This window comes from Phocoena sinus, chromosome 1 (assembly GCF_008692025.1).
Source record: "Phocoena sinus isolate mPhoSin1 chromosome 1, mPhoSin1.pri, whole genome shotgun sequence".
Classification (NCBI taxonomy): Eukaryota; Metazoa; Chordata; class Mammalia; order Artiodactyla; family Phocoenidae; genus Phocoena; species Phocoena sinus.
Window position 1 is genome coordinate 16,178,349 of NC_045763.1, and position 16,283 is coordinate 16,194,631.

At 38.3% G+C, this 16,283-nt stretch overlaps 1 protein-coding gene across 12 annotated transcripts in view; it reads right to left on the reverse strand.

The window, feature by feature from the left end:
• Positions 1–16,283, reverse strand: part of EIF4G3 (eukaryotic translation initiation factor 4 gamma 3) — a 383,092-nt gene that overhangs the window by 86,790 nt on the left and 280,019 nt on the right. For all 12 annotated transcript variants that reach the window (XM_032624986.1, XM_032624983.1, XM_032624984.1 and 9 more), the window contains 3 exons: positions 9,108–9,196; positions 4,358–4,604; positions 1,548–1,681 (listed from right to left, as the gene is read on the reverse strand). In XM_032624986.1, coding sequence (XP_032480877.1) covers positions 1,548–1,681; positions 4,358–4,604; positions 9,108–9,196 — 470 coding nt within the window. The remainder of the gene's footprint in view (positions 1–1,547; positions 1,682–4,357; positions 4,605–9,107; positions 9,197–16,283) is intronic.

The window sequence follows — 16,283 nt, forward strand, 5'->3', positions numbered from 1 at the left end:
TAGTCAACGATGGTTTTTTGGTTCCCTGGGAATGATTAGGCCTACAATTCCCAAGGGGAGGCTAGACAATCAGTGGATTGGTTCACTAGACACTTAGGACCAGTAGAATGGCACAAGACAAGCTATTTTGAGAACTTATAAACTAGGGCCAAATTTTGGAATCTTTTTCCAGGATCATCAAAGCACTTGCCTCTAAGAAACCTGATATTGCTCCTTTTGGTTTTGATGCTGTTGACTTATGGTTAGTAAAGGATGTATTCTGAGTGGACAACAAATCTCAAAAGGAGATAAGTTTCACGTATGATGACTCATTTAATTTTCTTTCTTTTTTTTTTTTTTGGTTGCGCCGTGCCCCTTGCGGGATCTTAAGTTCCCTGACCAGGGATTGAACCTGGGTCCTGGCAGTGAAAGTGCCGAGTCCTAACCACTGGACTGCCAGGGAATTCCCCATGATGACTCAGTTAAAATCTCACTTTGTCTGCCATGTTAATCGGAGATATCTGGCTTTGTATAGGCGTATAATGTGACTATAGACTCAGCGAAGCTAAGTAGCTCAGTGAGAAATCAACTCATGATTGGCCAAAGTCAGAAACAGATAAAGCAGGAAGACAGGAAGGAATATCTTCTAAGATGATAATCTAATTCAGTGGGTATAACAAAACTTGCCCTCTGAGGTACTGAAGTAGTTTCACATTAGTACCACCAATCATTCAACTGTCCTCATGTTAGTACCTAACAGAGAGGACTCAGCAAGAGAAATATAAAGATCTGTTGCTATAACAGAATAAAATAATATAAATAAGGTCTGGAAAGGGAGCTGCTGGAAATCCCAATAAGAACTGGATCTCATTCTGTAACAAAGTTACCGTCTACACTTTAATTAGGGATTAACAGTTCCTCTATAAAATGAGAGCTTAGTCACCAGAACTGGTTCATCATTGATTTACATGAAATTATTTGGGCTGATATACACCTGACTTTACATCTTTTAATTTAATAAACAGATGAAATAAACACTGACTGGACTAATTTTCTGTGTGCACCATTAAGAACAGATGTAAAGAGAAAGGGTGCCTATTTATTTGCACAGGTTAAAGACTAATCCTCCTATTAAGTATCTCTTGGGGAAATTTTGAGTTATACACTATTTGAATTATGTTAACTGCCACTTAAGGTTGATCTGCCAAATACTTTCCTAGGTTTCTGACCTAACCTCAATACCATTCTAAGTCCCTATAGAGGTTTTAGAACAGTGGGGAAAGACAGGTATATTAGCCCAACAGACACAGTTTCTACCACATCCCTAGGAGACAGCCAGAACAAGCTGACAAAAAAGTTTAAAACTTTACCCCGCAAATCTGAGCCAAGCCCCACAATTACTGTAATCTATAATAAACCCAAACCCAACAATGCTTAATTAAACATTTAATTCAAATGCCATTTGCTCTAACAATTTCTGAGAATTGCTCACACCTCACATATTTGCACTGATAGTTAAAAACGGTTCCCACCAAAAAGACATAGCTTTCCCTGAATGCTCAGCTTACTTTGTCAAGAACCACATCACTGATGGGAGGCAGGCCCTCTGGTTTCTGAATACATGCTGGCATGAACTGGAAATCCAGCAAAAACTCCCTGTCATACTGCTTCTTGCCTTCAGTATCAGCAGGCTTCCAGGATTCTAAAAAGAGGAACGCAGGCAGACAACTGTCTATAAGGTCATTATATGTATATCCAGTTAGAGTATAAGCTGACTGCAATATTTTACTTTATCTCATCAGATACAAACAAAGCCACCAAGGAAACACTGAGCTTCTGTCAGAAAATGCCATATAAAGATTTAAACTGTTATTTGTTCTTTTATCCCCTTCTGGATACCTTTGAATAGTAAAGTAATCTGAAGTAAGGTGCTATAGGAACCATTTCATTTATACATTAAGCAGCCTTTGGTCAGGGACATGTAATAATCCTCATTAAATAAACTACCAAGCCTTTTTTTAAAATACAATTTTTAAAGGTTATACTCCATTTGCAGTTATTACAAAATATTGGCTCTATTCCTCATGTTGTACAATACATCCTGTAGCCTATCTTACACCCAGTAGTTTGTACATAATACTACTCTTGGTTTCCTGAAAAAGAAGGATACTTTGTATGTTCACTTGGAAATGTTACTTTGGAGGGAAAAAAGAAAAAGGTAAAAGGATGTAAAATACAAAAGCAAATAATTTATTAAAGATTCTGAAAAGCCTAAGCAGTCTATAGATTATTTTCCCTGATCACTAAACATATTCTTAGCTAATATTTTTAATATGAATTTTTTTTTTTTTTTTTTTTTTTTGTGGTACGCGGGCCTCTCACTGTTGTGGCCTCTCCCATCGCGGAGCACAGGCTCCGGACGCGCAGGCTCAGCGGCCATGGCTCACGGGCCCAGCCGCTCTGTGGCATGTGGGATCTTCCCGGACCGGGGCACGAACCCGTGTCCCCTGCATCAGCAGGCGGACTCTCAACTACTGCGCCCCCAGGGAAGCCCTTTAATATGAATTTTAAATTAGTTCTTTGCCACAGCACTTACCTTGCTACTATTACTATTGTTTCAGCTATCATTACTCACAATCCTGCTATCATTATATAAAGTTGGAGAATTTCTTGAAATTTTTATTGGATAATAAAAGCAAGTCACAGTTCTTTCTTTTAATTAACAAAACACTCATCAGAATCAGGCCCCAGATCACTTCATGACAGGACACTGGATCCTTCTTTATATTAGCGGTTCCTAATATACAGGTCATAGACTCACTGATGGTCTGTGAGAATTTTACAGATATTTTATTACCATATTGTATTTATTAAAATATATACAGTTTATTAGGCTCTAAATTTTAAATTGTCCTTTTCCTCAATTACTGCTAGTATATATTACTGGGGCAAAGGACAGTTGGTTGATCAATATAGTTAGCGTCTACAGTTGTGCACTTTTTCTTGCCGAACTAAAGGATAAAAAGATAATTTATACAGTCCTAAAAATGACAATAGTCCTTCAATCCCTGAACAAGGATTGGTGGTAGCCCAAGTGCTTGGCAGTATAAGCCTGGATCTTTAGAGGAAGTGTCAGTATATTGAGCTTTAAAACTTTACCCCTCAAATCTGAGCCAAACCCCACAATTACTGTAATCTATAATAAACCCCAAACCCAACGATGCTTAATTAAACATTTAATCGAGTGCCATTTGCTCTAACAATTTCTAAGAATCGCTTAGAAATTTAAACAAAATTTACAATCGCTTAACCATACGATTTCATAAAGCCCATTAGGAGTACGGTTCGCTGGTAGTGTCTTCACTAAATTTAAGTGATCAGTATATTAAGGTGGGATCGATCGATCAATGGCTTTCAAGCATTTTTGACTACAACTCACAGTAAGAAATATAGTGATTTCAAGACTCTGAGCAAACACACACGTAGATAAATGAAACGAAAAGCTTAAAAAAGCAACACTTCCCTTAGTGCATGTAATGCACTGACAATTTTTATTCTCTTCTCCTTTTTAAAAAATGTTGATTATAACTCACTAAATTAATTTCACAACCTATTAAATGGGTTAAAACCAGAAGTTTGAAAAGCACTGGTCGAGACTATTTCTGAGGCCTGATATTTTACATTCAAACACTACCTCATGCAGACATCACTTCAGATTTGGCAGACTAAGAAAAACTTTTCACCTAACCCCAATTTTCTACCTTTCCCCACATGTCCACACCAAATATCCATAAATCTCAAAGTCAACCATGGTTTATATAGTATTAGGACGGAGGTTTACTGCCATGTGACGGTGTCTAAAGGTGAAAGATCCTCTAAGGTTTATCACATATTTCATAGGGCACTTCCCATACCACAGGTGCTTAATAACTTAGTCATACTGCTTCCAACTGCCTACTGGACTTCAGCTCTACAGAGTGAGTTCCATCAACAAACTAAGTTCAAGGTTTGTGAAATGACAAGTACACTAACTCAAGGAACACGGCCATCATATCTGAAATATCTTTCAATTAAAATGAAAAAATTAAATTTCTCTGGTCGAATTCTACCAACCTAGCACTGATTTCCTTTGCCAGCTGCTCCTCCAATGCCAGTGAAAGCAGAATACCAGCATCAGATATCACTTCCGCCAACACAGGACTCTCTGGATTTGCTAGCTACTAACGCCCGCCTGCTGATCTATTCTGTAAATATTACACTGTGATGAACCTCTTCCTTCCATCCAATATTTCTTCATAAGGAGGCAACATTTCTCTAAGTTGCAGTAGAGTGAAGGAGAGAAGGAAAGACATACACAGGAAGACAGGGATAAACTTACCTGATTTAAATGGGAATGTGACCCCTTCACCAGAACTATCAGTGAAGCCTGAATTAGCATCTATTCCTTCACCCTCAGAAACACTCTCAGCACCATTACGTACAGGCTCAGCTTCTTCTCCATTTTCTTCCACAGTTTTCACATTTTTTAGGTCAGAGGGGTCTCTTTCAGGATGAAACCCTTGGCTCATTTTATCCTGTTCAGATTCAAGTACTTTGTCACCTGAAAGCTCCTCTTCTGCTTTAGGCTAAAGCATAAGTGAACACAGAGGTTATATTCTTTTCACTGTGTGTAAATACACAGGAAGACCCACATTTATCCCCTCAAAAAGCATAGGAAAACATGTCACTCAAGATAAGGATGTCTGTGTTCAGCATATGGTACTAAAATGGTAAGTTTATTTAAAACACTTTTCTCATTTCAGGTCCTGGGATAAAGCAGACAATTCAAATGGCTACTGAAATGCTTTAACATGACTAATGAAATCTAAATATACCGAAGGTTAAAAAGGAAAGAACTGTTAATCCTTGGAACTTGATGGACATGAAAGAGTTCTAGTCAGAATCTATATCAAGCACTATTACCCTTGCCACTAAAGCTCAGCAAATATAAAAAGAAACACACTAGAGCGTATTTTTTGTGCTGTCCTCTGGCCGTGAAATAGAGTTCAATGAATAGTTTAAAGTATGTTTAAGTCCCACAAAGCTGACCATCGCTCACATTTAACAAGGAGGACACTTGTTAGTTAAAATCTATTTTGTTTATTGGTTCTTAGAATTCTCTGAGATTGTGACCTTGTTCAAATTATACATAGAAAAATGCTTGGAATATATTCCCCCAGGGAGAAATCTGGGTTCCAGTGCATCCTATTTTTAAAAGGCAAAATAGAATTAAAGTTATTCACCAGATTATTTTTGACCATCTCAGTTTCAGATCCAAAAAAAAAAGTAATTCTTAAGGGCTATATCAGCCCTCAAAACTCCCTGAGGCAAAGGTCTCAATGAACTTTAAGTCTTTCTTTTTCAAAGGGAAGCACTCTGAAAACAATCCTTTGGAAGAAGCTCTCAGAGGAAACAGCAATTTACCACAAATTCCAGTGGATAAATTCACACTAGGAGAGCCAAATTAGAGGCTCTATTGAATTAGCTGAACAGAGGATGGTATAAAAGGATGTCATATACACCAGGAAGTAGTCACCCCAACTGATTTATGAAAAAAAATTTTTTTAATTAAAGAGTTACAAACCCTACTTAGTTATTAAGTATTATAACAGATATGATACTAATAAATTTTCTTCTACTAAAATCAGATCATGGGGAAAAGATGCTAAATTTTAAAATGTTATCAACAGAAACAGATGGTTTTCAGGCCTTGTTTCTAAAATGGAAATAAAAAGTTCACGCAAATACTCTCCCTTCTCTATCTCTCTCCCTTGTTCTTCCAACAGGAAGAGCACAGAAACCATCAAAAGAAAGACAGACATAAAAATTCCAAGAAAATAAAAGACAAAAATGATTTATTTTTATAAAACATGGCAGAAAGTGAGGCTTTTTTTTTTTTTTTTGCGGTACACGGGCTTCTCACTGCTGTGGCCTCTCCCGTTGTAGAGCACAGGCTCTGGACGTGCAGGCTCAGCGGCCATAGCTCACGGGCCCAGCTGCTCCGCGGCATGTGGGATCCTCCCGGACCGGGGCACGAACCCACGTCCCCTGCATCAGCAGGCGGACAGACTCCCAACCACCACACCACCTGGGAAGCCCAGTGAGGCATCTTTTATACTTTGAGAAGAAACTGATCTACCAAGTTTGAATCATGAATTAGCAGCCTCACTTTTTCTTATTCTATACTCTACTATAGTCTAAATTCAAAACAACCTTGTCATACCACCTCATAATTAAGTATAGGCCATCAAGAAGATCTTTAATAATCTGGCATTTGAGTCTGTAAATGGTACTTAAACTTATTACAGAGCAGTATAACTACATTATACAATCATATAGAACTCATATAGATCCTGTAAAGTGTGAAAAAATGCTGCTTTAGAGAAAAAAATTTATTGAGTCATCTTCTCTGTACCTAAAACCAACAACAACAGACAATCGATTGGATATAAACAGAGGATGCATTTAGAAAGTCAATTTCTAACTGGAAAAAAAAGTGTAAAGAAACTTGGTCCATGAATGACAAACCGTAATTCAGAGCACAAAGAATCAATGAGGTGTCTGAGGCACATTATTAGAAGGGATATTTTTCAAGGGAATCCACAAAAAAACTGTTGCATTAAATATTTATGATGATTATTTTTCCTTCAGCAGGATGGAGCTCTGCTCAATTAGTTTGTAAATGTCTAACAGTTCTTCAGTTGTTTACCCAGAAAACCAGATTGAAAAAAGAAAACACTTTATTGGCCAGACTGTCAAAGCAGAAACTTTTATAGGAACTTACTAAAACAAGAATTTAGTTGACAAAACTGCCTGCTTAATGCACGAGTTTTTAAAGTGCTAGAAAATCAGACTGACAACTACATATGTAACAAACAATGAAATATCCTAAAAATTTTAGTAAATTTTAGGATGCCCTAACAATTTTGAGATGAATCATCCTTCAAGCTACCTTTCTAGGCTATATATATATATTTTTTTTTTTTTTGCGGTAACGGGCCTCTCACTGCCATGGCCTCTCCCGTAGTGGAGCACAGGCTCCGGACGCGCAGGCCCAGTGGCCATGGCTCGTGGGCCCAGCCGCTCCGCAGCATGTGGGATCCCCCCTAGACCGGAGCACAAACCCGCGTCCCCTGCACCGGCAGGCGGACTCTCAACCACTGCGCCACCAGGGAAGCCCTCTAGGGTGTAATTTAAAGAATTTGGTTAAGTACTTGCAATGATGTAACAACTCAATATATAACCTAAAATATGCTGATATCTAAAACACATTCTTTTAAAGGCTGAGAAAAATCTAAGAGAAGAAGACCTTGATGATCAGTGAAAAATGAAGACAGTGACAACCAATATTTACTAAACTACTCCAGTAAATGCTCAATTTTAGGAAAGACAAGGGAATAGGATTTCTGGACAAAGTCTGTGTGCAAATGACCAAATATCTTTTTATTATACTTTTAAACTATAAGGTTAAGAAAAAAGGGATTGGTTCAAAATGAGTCCAAACAGTTCTTCTGTATGAAGAATAACAATGTAAAGCAGGTTTTAGCAAACTATGGCCCGTGGGCCAAATCTGGCTCCTCACCTGTTTTTGTATAGTGTGCAAGGTAAGGATGGTTTTTACACTTGTAACAGTGGAAAAACATTTCAAAGAAGAATACTTTATGATACGTGAATATTATATGAAATTCAAATTTCAATAAACTTTTACTGAAATACAGCCACTCATTAATTTGCACATTGTCTACTGTTGCTTTTGGCCTATAGCAGCAGAGTTGAGAAACTGTGACAGGGACCATATAATCCACAAAGCCTGATAGCTACTTTACCATCTGGACCATTATAGGAAAAGTTTGTCAACCCCGACCTGAAGATGATTGTGAATACTTGGAGGCACAGGAATAGTGACCTACCCATTTAATATTCAATAATGCTTTGAAAAATAGCCACAGGGAAAAGAAACACAAAGTATAATAGAACAAAGTGAATAAATAACAGCTGAATCTAAAGAGAAACCGGTCTGTGAAGCTCTTACAGCCATACCAGGAATGTATGCTATTCTCCTGCCTCTGGAAGGTATTTTATTCTTTGTAGGAGCAACATTTTCTTGTTCAGTTGCAAAAGGAGTGCAGCAACTATTTGCACCTCTATAACTTATTGCCAGTTCTTACGCCATGATAACCATAATGAAATCACTCCCATGAAACATTTTAGTGGTTGCTATGGGACTAACTGTGACATCAACCGAGCATCATGTACGAGCAATGACAGGACAGGGAGAAGTAACAAAGGGGTACTGTGAGCTGCCTGAAGGGGGTAAGAATTATAACTAGCTAGAAAAGTTTTATGAAATAAATGCATTTAAAGTTATTTTAAAGTAATTTCCACATTTTAATGTTATCTTAAACATTCAATGAAAATTATTTTCATAAAGTAGATACAAGAAGAGCTCAAGAAGAAAAAAGCAACATAGAGATTGTTTATATTACTCTTCATTAAAAGCTTCAGTACATAAGACTAAGGATACTGAGATTAGAGACTATGAAATTGGTAGAGCGCTCCTTAGGACTGAATCTGCTCTTGATTCTTCCTCACATCATGTCCTGGACCTGGTGTGTTGTACCCTACAGCGAAATCTGGCATGGCTTAGTTCAAATAGACAAACTATATGTGAAAAGTTATATTCCTGGGATGCAGGTAAAAGACAACAGATTGAAAATCAATTTCCTTAAAATATATCTGATGATTTCCACCAGCACTGCTAATAGGTATTTGAAAATAACCCTGTTTTTAAAAAACCAGATTAGTCTTCCCATCTGCTTAATATAAGGAAAAAAAATAAACAATACTTATTTTTGCCACTTGAGAAGAGGTATTTTGAAACAGAGACAAGAATTCAATGAAACTGAACACGCTATTAACAATCTTTAAAAAATTCTGTAAATGGATTAAAAAAAAAAAATCAGACCCTGAGCTTGATATATTTGCTTGGAAAACAGTATCTCAAGAAAAAGTTACAAACCCACACTTGTTTTAGGAAATGGCACCACTGTTCTGAAGATGAGCTGAAGAGATTTACTGCTGCCCCTTACCTCCGATTCTGCCTCTAACACCTCTTCACTGGTTCGGGTCCGATCTTTTGGTTTCTTCCACGTCTTTGGTGCAGTTATAACTGTCTGAGCTGAAACAGAAAAGCAGACTGCCATTACTTCCCACTGCAAAGTTTGGAAATATTAGGTCTAAATGATACCCGTGTTCAAATTTAGCAGACAAAAAGAGGGCTTCCTCCACACTGAGGAGATAGATGGATGATAAAGTGAAGAACTGAGTAGCTGTGTGTGGCCCAAAGATTGCAATGGCAAATGTCTTAGGCACAAATTGGTCACATCAGTTCATATGGCCTTCAACCAGTGGCCTAAGTTCCTCCTATTTCAAGGTTAGGACATACTGGGGTACATAATTCAGTATGAGGTGAGTATGTATATAAGAAACTGCCCTACCAGCCAATTCTAGACTTGGGCTTGGTTCTACTGTTAATCAACTATGTGATCATAAGCAAGTCACATTTCTCAGGCACCAGCATATTCAACTATAAAGTATAAGAGTAAGATTAGAAGATATCTAAGGTTCCTTTAAGCCACAAAAAATATTAAATTCCAGATTCTGTTTTTTTCTTAATGGTTTTTTAGAAAATTTTATTTATTTTTGGCCATATTTTGGGTCTTCGTTGCTGCGCACAGGCTTTCTCTAGTCGCGGCGAGTGGGGGCTACTCTTCGTTGTGGTGTGTGGGCTTCTCTTGTTGCGGAGCACAGGTTCTAGGTGCACCGGCTTCATTAGTTGTGGCATGTGGGCTCAGCAGTTGTGGCTCATGGGCTCTAGAGCGCAGGCTCAGTAGTTATGGCGCATGGGCTTAGTTGCTGTGTGGCATGTGGGAACTTCCTGGACTAGGGATGGAACCCATGTCCCCTGTATTGGCAGGCGGATTCTTAATCACTGTGCAACCAGGGAAGTCCCCAGATTCTGTTTTAAAAAGCTTTCTAGGGACTTCCCTGGTGGTCCAGTGGGTAAGACTCACATTCCCAATGCAGGGGGCCCAGTTTTGACCCCTGGTCAGGGAACTAGATCCCACACGCATGCCTCAACTAAGAGTCCACATGCCGCAGCAAATATCCTGTGTGCCGCAACCGGAGCAGCCAAAAGAATTAAATAAATAAACAAACAAACAATTAAACAGATAAAAAAGCTTTCTAGACAACAAAAGGATACTTTGGTTGAGATTTCATTAGGTAGGCAACACTGCTACAACGTTCAGCTCTCACCTCACATCAGCACTGTTGGCCTAACCCTTTCACACTGCTGGGGTGAAAATTAAGGAAGAAACAGATAATTTTGTTTTTCTTTTTGGCCATGCCACACAGCTTGCCGGATCTTAGTTCCCAGCCCAGGGATCGAACCTGGGGCCCCAGCAGTGAGAGCACCTAGTCCCAACCACTGGACTGCCAGGGAATTCACAGAAACATAATTTTTATTGAATTATTCTATTGGACCAGAAGTTTTAGGTGGAAAGTGAAGCTTACAAAGGATTTTTAAAATTTTATTTGGCTTACAAATTCCACAAAATCCTTCAACACTTGGATGTACAATTTAATGATAATTTAAACATCACAGAGCAAATAGAATATATTGAAAGGATCCCACAAAGAGAATAAACACAAAGCTGAAGGGAACCATCTAATCTGATTCCTTATAGAAATAAAAGATCTCATTGAGACTAAACCAACTAATCTCTCTGGGGCAGGTTCAAATCTTTTTTGGAAGAATAGTAGAATATAAACACTCACACTGGTCTAGGGAACATGGAAAAGGAGACATTTAACCATCTTCTCAAAATTACTGCACCATCATAAAAATACGTTGTAAATCTCCTTTGTTACACACACCTCAAACCAATTTGTCTTTAGCCTTCCCTTCACAGACCACAAGGAACGATAAAGCATTATTAGACCAACTGTTATTCTTCCTTTGTGGCCTACCAAGGTAAATCATTTTCTCAAAGTATGGAACTCAGATTATGGTAACTATGGGTGGGTTTAAATTCGCTGTTGCCTCACAGTCTTATGATGAATATGTATATTCATGTATGTGGTATGTGGTGGTCTCTTTTCAATTTTTATGAATCTTCTGATTTTATATAACCAGTCCATTTTATATGCATCTCTCTGAAATGCTTCTGATTAATTCTGCATCCACAGAAGAATCCTTTTTAAGAGTTATAGAGAGTTTGAGGAAACTGTACATTTAAATTAACATTTTGTTTCATATATGCATGAATTCAGCTCTAATTTCCATTCATGGAAAAGGGGAAGACTACTTTCTGGAGGATTTGTTAAGACAAAACACAAACTCAGGAGTAGTTTCCTCTTAACAAAAAAACCAAAGATGTAGACAAACTTTTCCTTCAAAACTGTATCAAATGTACCCAACCCCAAAACATTAAACAAAACATTTCTTCCATGGGTAACATAACACATAGAACATGCTTTTTAAAAATTAGCTACCTACACAGCAAGAACTGTTACTCTGTTGAAGTGGTTCAAGTTTTGATTTAAAGCAATAATTCACAAAAAGAGCTGAGAGAAAGCACACACCTCTTTAGGAGATACTCAGTCCTTTAAAAAACTGGACACAGATACACACCTAGTGTCCAGTGAGATTGTGATATACAAACCCTCTCCTACCATTACTGATGGAGAGGTGCAGTAACCTTTGGTGTGTTAGAGGAGGGAGGAGAAGAGGTAGGCGGGAGGACGCAAGGGAGGGAGAGACACAGAGACAGAAACACCAACTGCCAGATTTAAAGGACAATTAATACCAAGTTAGCTAGAAGAAGGGAAGTAAATTTAACATACTGTCTCAGATTTGTTCTTTCCTTTCTGGTCCATTCCCAATGCCTATACCTTAATTAGGCCCTTACTACTGCACTGAGTTAACAAGAGACAGTCTCAACTCACTGCCTCCATTTTCTTATTTTGACATATCATGTGCAATACTGCCTGAATTATAGTCTCTCTAAAGAATTGATTTGATTGGTTATTCTTCTACTTAAAATATTCCTTAAGGCATCGTCCATAGTGCCAAGCAAAGTTCCTTACACAGGATAGGCATTCAAATTTGTTGACTGAACAAATGACAGCAGCTCTCTGTTAAAAGAAGTACTACCAACATGCCCAAGACAAAGACAAATTCTTTCCCCCTTGTCTTGCATTAAGCACCACAGGAAAAGTGACAATCTCTGGATGAGATTCATAATTACCTGAATTTAGAGATGCCTAAAGGAGCCTCCCCAACTCTCCATAAGAATTCAACTCTCAGAGGCACACTGAATTTCTACTACTTTAAAATACAGAATAAGTAAATTCTAACAGTAGAGCAATGCTAGGATTTCAAGATTTTTGCAAATTTTTACATTATTGGCAGGAAAATGTTTTCCCTCAGAGCTCTTTTTATGAAATGACTAATATATAAATTCTGAAAAATATTTGGGACACAGACAAGTTTAATCACTGGGTTTTAATAAACAAACGGGATCAGGAAACTTGCACAGAGCTCTTAGATAGCTTCATCCACCAGAGGGCAGACAGCAGACGCAAGAAAAACTACAATCTTGCAGCCTGTGGAATAAACACCATATTCACAGAAAGATAGACAAGATGAAAAGGCAGAGGGCTATATACCAGATGAAGGAACAAGATAAAACCCCAGAAAAACAACTAAATGAAGTGGAGATAGGCAATCTTCCAGAAAAAGAATTCAGAATAATGATAGTGAAGATGATCCAGGACCTCGGAAAAAGAATGGAGGCAAAGATCGAGAAATGCAAGAAATGTTTAACAAAGACCTAGAAGAATTAAAGAATAAACATCTAGAAGAATTACAGAACAAACAAACAGAGATGAACAATACAATAACTGAAATGAAAAATACACTAGAAGGAATCAATAGCATAATAACTGAGGCAGAAGAACGGATAAGTGACCTGGAAGACAGAATGGTGGAATTCACTGCCACAGAACAGAATAAAGAAAAAAGAATGAAAAGAAATGAAGACAGCCTAAGAGATCTCTGGGATAGCATTAAACGCAAAAACATTCGCATTATAGGGGTCCCAGAAGGAGAAGAGAGAGAGAAAGGACACAAGAAAATATTTGAAGAGATTATAGTCGAAAACTTCCCTAACATGGGAAAGGAAATAGCCACCCAAGTCCAGGAAGAGCAGAGAGTCCCAGGCAGGATAAATCCAAGGAGAAACACGCCAAGACACATAGTAATCAAATTGGCAAAAATTAAAGAAAAAGAAAAATTATTGAAAGCAGCAAGGGAAAAACAACAAATAACATACAAGGGAACTCCCATAAGGTTAAACAGCTGATTTCTCAGCAGAAACTCTACAAGCCAGAAGAGAGTGGCATGATACACTTAAAGTGATGAAAGGGAAGAACCAACAACCAAGATGACTCTACCCAGCAAGGATCTCATTCATATTTGTTGGAGAAATCAAAAGCTTTACAGACAAGCAAAAGCTAAGAGAATTCAGCACCACCAAACCAGCTCCACAACAAATGCTAAAGGAACTTCTCTAAGTGGGAAACACAAAAGAAGAAAAGAACCTACAAAAACAAACCCAAAACAATTAAGAAAATGGTTAACAGGAACATACATATAATTACCTTAAAGATGAATGGATTAAATGCTCCAACCAAAAGACGCAGGCTCGCTGAATGGATACAAAAACAAGACCCATATATATGCTGTCAACAAGAGACCCACTTCAAACCTAGGGACACATACAGACTGAAAGTGAGGGGATGGAAAAAGATATTCCATGCAAATGGAAATCAAAAGAAAGATGGGATAGCAATATTCATATCACATAAAACAGACTTTAAAGAATGTTACAAGAGACAACAAAGGACACTACATAATGATCAAGGGATCAATCCAAGAAGAAGATATAACAATTATAAATATATATGCACCCAGTAAAGGAGCAGCTCAATACATAAGGCAACTGCTAACAGCTATAAAAGAGGAAACCGAGAGTAACACAATAATAGTGGGGGACTTTAACAGCTCACTTACACCAATGGACAGATCATCCAGACAGAAAATTAATAAGGAAACACAAGCTTTAAATGACACAATAGCTCAGATAGATTTAATTGATATCTATAGGACATTCCATCCAAAAACAGCAGATTACACTTTCTTCTCAAGTGTGCACAGAACATTCTCCAAGATAGATCACATCTTGGGTCACAAATCAAGCCTCAGTAAATTTTTTTCTTTTTAATAAATTTATTTATTTATTTTTGGCTGCGTTGGGTCTGTTGCTGCGTGTGGGTTTTCACTGGTTGCGTTCAGTGGGGGCTACTCTTCGTTGCGGTGCGCAGGCTCCTCATTGTGGTGGATCCTCTTGCTGCGGAACACGGGCTCCAGGCACGCGGGCTCAGCAGTTGTGGCTCGTGGGCTCTAGAGCGCAGGCTCAGCCGTTGTGGCACATGGGCCTAGCTGCTCCGTGGCATGTGGGATCTTCCCGGACCAGGGCTTGAACCTGTGTCCCCTGCATTGGCAGGCGGATTCTTAACCACTTCGCCACCAGGGAAGTCCAAGCCTCAGTAAATTTAAGAAAACTGAAATCATATCAAGCATTCTTTTCTGACCACAATGCTATGAGATTAGAAATCAATTACAGGGAAAAAAAGGTAAAAAACACAAACACATGGAGGTTAAACAATACGTTACTAAATAACCAAGAGATCACTGAAGAAATCAAAGAGGAAATGAAAAAATACCTAGAAATAAATGACAATGAAAAAACGATGTTCCAAAATCTATGCGATGTGGCAAAAGCAGTTCTAAGAGGGAAGTTTATAGCTATACAAGCCTACCTCATGAAACAAGAAAAATCTCAAATAAACAATCTAACCTTACACCTAAAGGAACTAGAGAAAGAACAAAGAAAACCCTAAGTTAGCAGAAGGAAACAAATCATAAAGATCAGAGCGGAAATAAATGAAATAGAAACAAAGAAAACAATAGCAAAGATCAATAAAACTAAAAGCTGGTTCTTTGAGAAGATAAACGAAATTGATAAACCATTAGCCAGACTCATCAAGGAAAAGAGGGAGAGGACTCAAATCAATGAAATTAGAAATGAAGGAGAAGTTACAACAGACACTGCAGAAATGCAAAGCATCCTAAGAGACTACTACAAGCAACTCTATGCCCACAAAATGGACAACCTGGAAGAAATGGAAAAATTCTTAGAAAGGTATAATAACCTTCCAAGACTGAACCAGGAAGAAATAGAAAATATGAACAGACCAATCACAAGTAATGAAATTGAAACTGTGATTAAAAATCTTCCAACAGGGCTTCCCTGGTGGCGCAGTAGTTGAGAGTCCGCCTGCCAATGCAGGGGACACGGGTTCGTGCCCTGGTCCGGGAAGATCCTACATGCCACAGAGCGGCTGGGCCTGTGAGCCGTGGCCGCTGAACCTGCGCGTCCGGAGCCTGTGCTCCGCAGTGGGAGAGGCCACAACAGTGAGAGGCCCGCGTACCGCAGGGAAAAAAAAAAAAAATCTTCCAACAAACAAAAGTCCAGCACCAGATGGCTTCACAGGTGAATTCTATCAAACATTCAGAGAAGACCTAACACCCATCCTTCTCAAACTCTTCCAAAAAATTGCAAAGGAAGGAACACTCCCAAACTCATTCTATGAGGCTACCATCACCCTGATACCAAAACCAGACAAAGACACTACAAAAAAAGAAAATTACATACCAATATCACTGATGAATATAGATGCAAAAATCCTCAACACAATACTAGCAAACAGAATCCAACAACATATTAAAAGGATCATACACCATGATGAAGTGGGATTTATCCCAGGGATGCAAGGATTCTTCAATATATGCAAATCAATCAATGTGATACACCATATTAACAAATTGAAGAATAAAAACCATACGATCATCTCAATAGATGCAGAAAAGGCTTTTGACAAAATTCAACATGCATTTACGATAAAAACTCTACAGAAAGTGGGCACAGAGGGAACCTACCTCAACATAATAAAGGCCATATATGACAGACCCACAGCAAACATCATTCTCAATGGTGAAAAACTGAAAGCATTTCCTCTAAGATCAGGAACAAGACAAGGATGTCCACTCTCACCACTATTACTCAACAGTGTTGGAA